The sequence below is a fragment of the Artemia franciscana genome, chromosome 1 (assembly GCF_032884065.1).
Source record: "Artemia franciscana chromosome 1, ASM3288406v1, whole genome shotgun sequence".
In the NCBI taxonomy this organism is placed as follows: Eukaryota; Metazoa; Arthropoda; class Branchiopoda; order Anostraca; family Artemiidae; genus Artemia; species Artemia franciscana.
In genome coordinates, this window is record NC_088863.1 from 28,765,588 (window position 1) to 28,775,945 (window position 10,358).

Sequence of the window (10,358 nt, forward strand, 5' to 3'; positions counted from 1 at the left end):
CCTGATTTAATACAAAAACAGTTGCTAACCTCATTTCCTACCTTAACCGCAGCAGTATTATTCTCGTACATAGCGCAAATCACTTTAATGTATTTTTCTGGTATACCATATAACGATAAGACCTTTGTTAACGCTGTTCTATCAACAGAATCGAAAGCTTCCATTGGTCTTAGAATGTTGTATGATGGCTGATTCTAACGGAAATGAAAAGTTCTGCTGCTCTTTTAAAGTGACCAAAAATTTGAGGGAACCTAGGCCCCCCTCCCACGCTCATTTTTTCCCAAAGTCACAAGATCAAAATTCTGAGATAGCCATTTTGTTCAGCATAGTCAAAAAACCTAATAACTATGTCTTTAGGCATGACTTACTCCTCCACAGTCCCCTTGGGAGGGGCTGCATGTTACAAACTTTGACCAGTGTTTACACATAGTAATAGTTATTGGGAAGTGTACAGACGCTTTCAGGGGGATTTTTTTGGTTGGGGGGAGGGTTTATGCGGGGGGATCTTTCCATGGAGGAATTTGGCATGGGGGAAGAAATTTTCCATGAAGGGGGCGCAGGATTTTTTAGCATTTTTTTAAAGAACAATGAAAAAATAAATATGAAAAAGTTTTTTCAACTGAAAGTAAGGAGCAGCATTAAAACTTAAATCGAAGAGAAATTATTACGCATATGAGGGGTTCAACTCCTCCTAATACCTCGCTCTTTACGCTAAAGTAACTTTATTAATTTCAACTATTTATTCTACGGCCTTCGTGATTCAGGGGTCATTCTTAAGGAATTGAGACAAAATTTAAGCTTTAGTGTAAAGAGCGAGGTATTGACGAGGTGGTAAACACCCCTCATATACGTAATAAAAACATACGGATATTGGAGGGTAACTATGCCTACTCCCCCGGTCTTTTTTTCATAAAATCGTCCGATCAAAACTATGAGAAAGCCATTTAGCCATAAAAATAAATTAATATACAAATTTCGTTTTAATTATTCATGTGCGGAGAGCCAAATTATTTTAGAAACATTCAGAAATTAAATAAAAAAAACGAGTTTTTTTTTTAACTAAAAGTAAGGAGTGATATTACAACTTAAAACGAATAGAAAATACTCCGTATATAAAAGGGGCTGTTCCCCCCTCAACGCCCCGCTCTTTAAGTTAAAGTTTTTTACTGTTTTAAAAAGTAGAGTCGAGAGAAAGAGTCAAAACTTTAGCGTAAAGAGCGGGGTGTTGAGGAGAGATACGGAGTACTATAGTTATAAATAGTTATATATGGAGTAATTTCTGTTCGTTTTAAGTTTCAATATCGCTCCTTACTTTCAGTTAAAAAGCCTTTTTTTATTTAATACATGTTTGAAATCACCATAAAATGGATATACTTCTCATGTACGTTTTGTTTCCTAATTTCGATTCTCTAGAGTTTGGGCTATAATTGGCAAGGGTCACTCTCAAATTATATTTAGTTTCCATGCATTGTTTGATAAGTTTTTATTAAACTATGAATAAAAATATTTGAATAGCCGTTCTTTATTAAAGAAAAATGCAATAGAATATATTACTCACCTTGGATTACAGGTTGTTCTGATTATTCTAATATATAAGTTTGTATACAATTATGTCGATATATTTCTTATTTATTAATAAACATTAACTTTTCTTATCTTGGAAGCCGCAAAAAATCCCTCCAAGATAACCATAATTTACCTGATTTGTTTTCAATAAGTTAATTTTATGTGCAGTTCCAGTCAAAATTTTGAGGCTATCTGCTGTCGAGATACTATCATTTATGAGAGGTGACGAATCAACTTTAGACAAATAAAACAAACATAAAAACAAAACTCATAGTATTGGTTGTTTATTTATTCCCTTGTAACGCTATATACGAATTACCCTGTTGAAAGTAAAACAGTTCAAAAATAGGGATGAAACCTTTTAATTTACAGTGAACAGATATAAAATTATTTAACTGGATATTTCGAACACATATACATTGTTCATCATCAGCAGCAAAACTGTATGATGTTACTCTATGCGTTAAATACCCTGTTACGTGTATGAAGTTCCAAATACGAGAAATACATACTCATGGAGTATTATTAAACTAAGGTCACGGATAAACTTGATGAATAGTTCTTTTAAGTTAGGCCTGGTACAGCTACCTTTGGTAGTACCACCCAAAACATCCAGAATCTTTTGCTGCGGGTATATTTTTCGAGGTTCAATTCAACTTGGGCGTGGTCATATAAAGTGCTTTGTCGTAGTAAATGTTTTACTCAGAAGCTTTGTGTGTTGCGGGCACGTTGTTGCCAAATTTGATTGAATTTGGCTTTTGCCAAAAATGGAGTGGAAATTACAACTTTGCTCGGTAGGCTTATCATTCAAAATTTTTTCTCCAAATAAACTTATATTATGTCCGTAATTTTTCTTCATTTCAGTGAAAAGCAGTACTGATGATAAAACAACGCTTGAAAAAGTAAAGCTAAGACACGGGTGTAGCGAGGATTTTTCCTTGACAGAGGAAGAGAGGGGGGGCTATTCCTAACTTCGGGATATTACTCCTCTTGCCCACACCTAATCGGCTAGTTCTTTGAATAATTAAATAAAAACAAGTTTTTGTAACGGTAAGTAAGGAGCGACATTAAAACTTAAAACGAACAGAAGTTACTCCGTACATGAAAGGGGCTTTTCCTTCTCAATGCCTCGCTCTTTACGCTAAAGTTTGACCCTTTCTCTTAACTCTACTTTTTAAAACAGTAAGAAACCTTAGCGTAAAGAGCGGGGCGTTGAGGAGGAAAAGCCCCTTTCATATACGGAGTAACTTCTGTTCGTTTTAAGTTTTAATGTCGCTCCTTACTTACCGTTACAAAAACTATTTTTTTTTATTTAATTTCTGGACGTTTTTGAATTAATCCATGTTTTGATCTTGGCTCTCCGCACATAAATAATTAAAACGAAATTTGCATACTTATTAATTGCAATTAATCGGAAGATTTTGAGAAAAAAGAAGTGAAGGAGGAGGCCTAGTTGCCCTCCAAGTTATTGATTATTTAAAAAAGCAACTAGAATTTTTAATTTTTTACAAACGTTTTCATTGGTAAAAAATATACGTAACTTACGAATTAACTTACGTAACGAACTTCTATATTCGTATGTTTTTATTGCGTATATGAGGGGGCTCAACCCTCGTCGATACCTCGCTCTTTACACTAAAGCTTAGATTGTGTCCCAATTCCTTAAGAATGACATCTGAATCACAAAGGCCGTAGAATAAATAGTTAAAATTACTAAAAATACTTTAGCGGAAAGAGTGAGGTATAACGAGGAGGTAAACCCATCATATGCGTAATAATTTTTGTTCGTTTTAAGTGTTAATGCTGCTCCTTACTTTCAGTAGAAAAAACTTTTCATATTTATTTTTTCATTGTTTTTTCAAATAAAGCTAGAAAATCCTGCGATTGCTTGCCTGTGTGATGGTGTTTTTCCTCTTTTCCAAAAATCAGACAAATTCTCTTAGGCTTATAACTTTGGTGGGTGACTTTAAACTTGAGGAATTTAAAATATTTAGAATAATCATAAATAGCCGTGTCTTTTGATGCATGTATTGTGGTTAGGACACTCTTTTCCGAGTTTCGGTTACTATTAGTACGAGTCGCTCATCACTTGCAGCTTACCGCCTGTTCGATTTTTATAATCGCTACAAATGTTGCATTTGATCAGTATGATAAATATTAATATAGAAGCTCGTTTACCTTCATCCGTAATAATGTGCAAAATCCTACCTTGGCGTTATCATTGTGTTGTATGCTAAACAAGTGTTACTGCATGCATGACGACGGGGCCTTATAGGATCGATCCATAGCATCTATTGGTGAGGATCTGTTATATTTGGACTTTATACTTTATATCAACCCTAGAAAAAATTAATCCTAGTTTGAAAGTTCAGTATATGTGTAATTGCATATGTGTGCGCAGAGAAGCCTTTGAGCCAATGCCATCTAAAAAATATCATAGCTTTATAGCTTTTACGAATGTTTCTGAAATGTTCTTCGAAATTTACCTGTCCTTTGTTCTTCTAACGGCTTTGACCCATCGCGAGACAAAACAATAAATAAAAAAAACTTTCGCACACACGCCCTTCAAGAGCATAGTAAAAGAAGACGGGTATACTGTGCTAAACACCGGGTTGTTACTGTGGCGCCAATTCGCGAAAATTTTTGGGGAAATATTTTTTTTTCAATATCTAGGGGGATGGCAAACTTGTCGTTTTTTATAAATTTGTTCAGTGAGAATACCCTACAAAGATATTTTTTAAAACCTAGGGGAGAGTAAAAAGATCTTTTAGCCTCCCCCCTCCAATTGATGCCACTGGGTTGTTAGGTTTGCAACTAATTTCAGAAAACAGAAAAAAAACGTTACGGTTGAAATATTGGTTAATACACGCATAAGCAATGCACTAAACCACATTTGAACAGAGATGAATTACCAACTTAGTTACTCTTAATACGAAGACTAGTTTGTGGTTTATTTATCGAACTGTAATCCGCGTGTTACTTTAGACTTCTAATAATACTGACTAATGATTTTAAGATTATTATAGCAATTTTATTGTCAAAGGCTGACAACATTTTGCATCGTTAATTCTTTGAAAAGAGTACTTTGTTACTCTCTCCTTTTTCAAAATCACAAGTGGAAAATTACAACTTTCCAATTAACTTTCCAATCATTCAACTGCGTAATGACAATGTTTAATTTTATGGAGCAACATCAGCATAAATGGTAATAATTTTTTGAGACAGAAATGATTTTCGGATCATGAATTGTTTCAGTCTATTAAAAGAGATTAGTAGAAACTGTGAATTTTTTTTTAGAAAATTTTAGAGAAAGAAAATTTTGAAGAAAATATTTTCGCAAACAACTGTTTGGCCATCTCACGTAGGACTTCCTGTTGTCTGGTCACATGTAAACAACAAACTGTTAATCACTTCCATGTGTGCATAATAGTGCAATTGTTTGAGGCCCAGTAATATTTAGTGGTAATGGTGGTGGACTTGTATATCAGCCTAACGAGCTTGGCCACTTTTGTACAAAGAACCAGAGTTTTTTGTGGTTGCAATTGGGTGTTTCTTTTATTTGAGTGATTTCAGTAATTTTCAAAGGACCAATTTTCAAATTGACAAAGGAGTAATTTTCAAATTGACAAAGGAGTTGTTATTTGAATTAAGAAATCATTTTGAAGGAGAAAAATAAATCACTAGTGTATTTGTAAACTGCTAGTGCCCCGAAAATAGTTAGCTTATTTACTTATTCGAGCATCTTTTTTTCTTTTATTTTTCTCCTTTTTTACAAAAGGTACTGCACTGGCAAGATCAAAATGAAAGATAACTATACTTTGAAATGTAGCGATAGGATGTATGGATGATAGTCTATCTATCAACAAGTTAAATGACATAATTTTTATACAATCCTAAAAGAGGCTAATGCCAGCATACCTCTCACTCAGACTATCTGTCTTGGCTTTTTCTCTAATTAGTCATGGCTTGATGGCAACTTGATTTTATTTCAAAAATCAACTTACTTTTCTCAAAGACAATATTCTTTTGACAAAATGTGCTTTGCCCTGCATTGTGAAACTATCAAACAATCTGAAACCCAGAGCTGGTGGTTTAGATCGTTGAAACATAAAAGGTTCTACATGATTTGTCTAAAACTTGAAACATAAATATGTAAATTTTGATCCCAACCAACTCATGGGTGCTTGGAAATTATGCGGCTCTCTAAAATCAATAGACCTGATGTCAAAAATTGTTAAGCCATTAGGCCTCCCCTATCTCTAGCAGGGGCTTACGCCCTGAGTGCCCCAAAATGTTAGTTTATCCTTATTTCTATCTTTGAATTTTGCTCGTCAATGATTCCGAAGTTATTCAATACATTGAATTTTTTTAATACCTTAACCATTTTTCTTTTTCTTTTTAAGCTCAAACCCTTTCTTTAAATGGTAGCAAATGAAAAAAAAAGGAAAGGTAAAAAAAAGAAAAGAAAAAGTATTTCATTTTGATCTTAAAATGTTATTCTTATTTTATGTTTATTTGTTGTTCTTTGTTGTTTCCTGATGACTTTGCTCCCCTTCCTCCAAAAGACTCTCAAAAGAGAATTATGAACGCTTATGAATTCCGAGGAAGAAACATAATGCTACTGTTATCTTATTAACTTAATACTAGTTTATTAAATAACTTTGGAATCATTGACGAACAAATTTCAAAGATAGAAATACACAATTTTACTTTTGCAAAGCTTTCGTCATTCATCCTCAAAAGCTTTTACCTGATGAAATACTTTTAAGTCTTTTTTCGTGAAAATATCCTCAGTATTAAGGGTGCTAAATAATTTTTTCTTCTTTCAGGTCCTTTTATTTCTGTGTCTAAGTGTCGTTGGAGGCCAGGAAGATTCGAGTCGGACTTTAGTTCGAGCCAAGCTTCTGAGGTCACGGAATTTGACACTGACTCCAGATGGTAGAAGAAAGAGAATTTTGAAAACACGTGTTTTGGTCCCAAAAGCAACAACTGCTGCTCCCCTTGAAGAGACAGAAGAGCTTACTGCTAATGTTGAAGTATCGAAACTTGATGAAGAAGATGCTGACCTCATAACTACTATAGCAAGACAGTTCAAAAGTCAAAATGCAGAGTCTCAGCTCTTACTGACAACAGAAACACCAACAACTCCGACATTGACTACTGTCACTCCGAAACTAATACGTAAGATTGCTGGTAACGCAGCTAGGCCCAAAGTGAGGCCAATAACAACGGAATCATCAGAAGAGGAAGAACAAAGACCAAATGTAGAAACTGTTCGAAGATTTAGTCATGTTAATCCAGATGGATCGTTTACTTTCGGCTATGAGAATGCTGATGGCTCATTTAAAGAGGAAACGCGTGGTACTGATTGTGTTGTAAGGGGTAAATATGGTTACATTGACCCCGATGGTGTCAAGCGTGAATTTACATATGTACAAGGAAATCCATGTTTATTAACGGACGATGATGATGAGCAAGACAATGATTTTGAGGATGCCATAATAACAACACGAAGACCTGTAAAAGTAATAAAAAAGAAACGGCCATCGAAAAAGAAATTTAAAGAAGAGAGAAAGGATTTCAACTTAAGGATCCCCATAGTTGAAGAGCCCCGGTCACCATTTCAAAATATACCCGAAACTAGAATTCAAACAACTCGTCAAACAGCCCCTACTGTCCCCCCTACAGTTTCAATAAATTCTTTCAGAACTACTCCTTTCTTTAGACCCAGCTTTACTACTGAAAATCCTTCTATTGACGATGAAACAATTAGAGCCACTACTCCCCGACCAGCTATTGCTGAAATATTCAATGCCAATGCAGATGCTGGTGTGACACCTTTTTCACGGCAAGAGCCTTTCAGACCTATAATATCTTCAAACTCTGAATTAGATACACAAAGCCCTGAAAGAGAAAGGAATGAGTTTCCGCAACGACTTCAGAGGCCAGAGTTGCCAGAATCAGCCTTTTCTCCTAACAGACAAGAAGTGTTTTCTCGACCGGGGCCACCACCATCGATTCAAGAACGTCCTATTATTCAAACAACTTCCCCAAAAACCGTAACTCAGACAACCCCTGATGAAGCTGTAGTATCTCCACCTTCTCCGTCGTTATCCCAAAATACAAATAGACCACCTTTCACCTTTTTTGGCCCAGTACCACCAGAATTCAATGAATTTGGGACTTTTCAAGGAAGACCAACCCAAAGAATTGCGCCACCAACAACGAGCAGGCCCCAAATACCTTTCCGTCCTGAGCCACAGTTTAATTTTATTCAAAGACCAGATCAGTCTGATTTTCCATCTAGAGATCAGAGGACACAAGATCCTAGGTTTAATGCAGCTCTAAGGCAGAATTTCCCACCCCCTCCGCCATCTTTCAGACCACTTGAAGATCCACGTGCAGGTCAAAATAGACCAGAAAATAGACCTCCGAACTTTAGACTGAATGAAACTCCCAACTTTCCTTCGAGAGACGAAGGATCACGAGAGCCAGTAAAACCTGAAGGTTTAAGACAACTACTTAGACCTGAGAATCCCAGAGCCCCAGAAAGACTGGAAGGCCCTAGAATAGCCCCAAGACCAGAAGCATTTCGGCCATTTCCTAGACCTGAAGACCCTAGAGGACCCCCAAGACAACAAAATCCTAGATTACCCACTCAAAGTCCAAGAGCACCACCACAGGGTTTTAGACCCGATGGAAGACCAGAGGATGGAAGATCGCTCAGACCAGATAGTGTTCGACAACCGGTAGATGAAAGACGGCCACCATTTGGAGGATTTAACTCACAACCACCACGATTCCCACCATTCCCAAATTTTGGGCCACCTCAAGAGTTTAGATTTCAGCCTCAAGAATTCCAATTTAGAGTACCTGATCAAGGACGAACAGAGAGACCCTTCCAAAGACCCTCTTCTTCAAATGGGCCAGAAAGGTCCAATAGCTTTACTGGGGAGAGAGCAAATGCAGCACGTGGCCAAATTGAACAGTTTTTGGGATAATACGTCTATTTTAGCCTTCGGTTTTCAGCCATTTTAATGTTAAAATGTAGCCATTAGTGGCATTTTGTTGAATCTATTTTTTTATGTTTATTAATTATAATTATAAACTAGTCTTAGAAGTAAAGTGTACTTGTTTTCATTAGTTTCCTCGTACGCACTGAAATGTAGCATTCGCTAAATTACAAACTCTTAACAATGAAAGCTTACATAAACTTAATAGGTTTCCCCTGAATTACGTCAATGCATGCTTTCAATAATATGTATAATAAGAAGTTTGGAAACCACCATTAGTTTTTTCATATTAATTTAGAGCCTCATTTGCTTAGCCTTTCAGTGACCATACATTTGAATATTATAAGTATATCAGTGGTTCTATGAAAGCCATTCAGTATTTACAAGAAGATCTATGAGGAGGGAGGTTGTTTATGATTTTTTAGGTAGCATTCATTGCTTGTTCAATCAGGAATGCTATTTTATACAAGCCACTGTGGCATTGCTCCACTGAGGCTAAAAAGGTTAGCAAAAAAATGGAACTAAAAAGTGGCGGAATAATAGGAATTTATGCAGTATCGCTTTCTGGATCCCAAGAAAAATTTTTGCTTTTGCTCCTTTTTCGAAGGAAGGATGAGTTTGTGCATAAGCGTCAAATTGCATGAAAGGAGATTGGTTACAGGACTGTCTCTAAGGATGGCTGTATTGCTGCCGTTGGCTTTTTTACCTAGCATTTTTTTTACCTCCCAATGGGTAAGTTGCAATAGTATCCTATACAGGGGGTTGTATCCAGGATTTTTTCGGGAGGGGGAGAGGGGTTACAAAAGGTTTTTTTGGGGATCATGAAAAAAATAAAAAAAAAGCATCAAGAAACTGTTTAAATCCATTTTTTTACCTTTTTATGAGTCGGGCAAACTTTTTTTTTTTGGGGGGGGGGGGGCTCAAACCTAAAACCTCTTGGTACGGCCTTGCCTATACACCTCTAAAAAACGCTTGGAAAAAACGTCAAGTTTGTTATAGGTCTAACGCAACTTTCAAAAGATACTCTGGTACTCAGAGATTGCAAGCAATGGGTATTTATCATATAATATGGGTATTTAATATATAGTGTCCCTTATTTTCATCATCCCTACTAATATTGTTTTTATTTATCGGAAACGCGAAAAATGTGATATTTAAATACGTCATTTTTTGGACTCTTCGTATCTTTTTTTCCAGTTGACCTTCTATCAAACTGTAAGATGTTTTTATATACGGTTTCAGTGATAAGTAGGGCGTTGGCTGTTTTGTCCAAGGTCGATCTCCTTTATCATCTACCAGTGGATGTAATGATTGTTGTTCGCCCCGTGATCAATAACGTAAAAATAATGCTCGTGGTTTAGGTCTGGGTTGAGATCATTGTCATTACCGTATTTGAAAAGTAAACTTAGTTAACTAAACATTGATTAAATAAGACCTTCTCTCTGCAGGTGAACGATAAATAAATATGAAGGAAATTTAATATAATATAACGTACAAAGAAACAAGGAACCAACGAAGATAATGTTCAGCCGGTAAATAGCTCGAAATGTTAATGTAGATATTTTGGCATGGATCTACGCCAATCCATCCTCATTGTAAAAGGAAAAAAGAAAAAACAAGAGCTAAGAGCTCATATGGCACTTGTGACGAGGCGAGAAGAGCCAAGAGATCATATGGTATGAGCTCTAACAAAATTCTATGAATCAATAGATTGATTTAAAAAGGAAAATAAGAGGATTAATTCTGGTCAAGACTTAAAATAAGTGCTCTGAGTCACAA

At 35.9% G+C, this 10,358-nt stretch overlaps 1 protein-coding gene across 5 annotated transcripts in view; it reads left to right on the top strand.

Annotated features, from left to right (window-relative positions):
• LOC136028048 (hrp65 protein-like) overlaps positions 1-8,691 on the top strand; it is a 155,370-nt gene extending 146,679 nt beyond the window's left edge. For 3 of the 5 annotated variants that reach the window (XM_065705644.1, XM_065705656.1, XM_065705666.1), the window contains one exon: positions 6,396-6,622. Coding sequence is in view for 1 of the 5 variants with exons in the window: in XM_065705705.1 (XP_065561777.1) it covers positions 6,396-8,567 (2,172 nt within the window). In the remaining 4 variants the exon portion in view is untranslated. Of the gene's footprint in view, positions 1-6,395 lie in introns of all 5 variants that reach the window. The other 2 variants (XM_065705650.1, XM_065705705.1) reach the window with 2 other exon arrangements.
• The last annotated feature ends 1,667 nt before the right edge of the window (positions 8,692-10,358 follow it).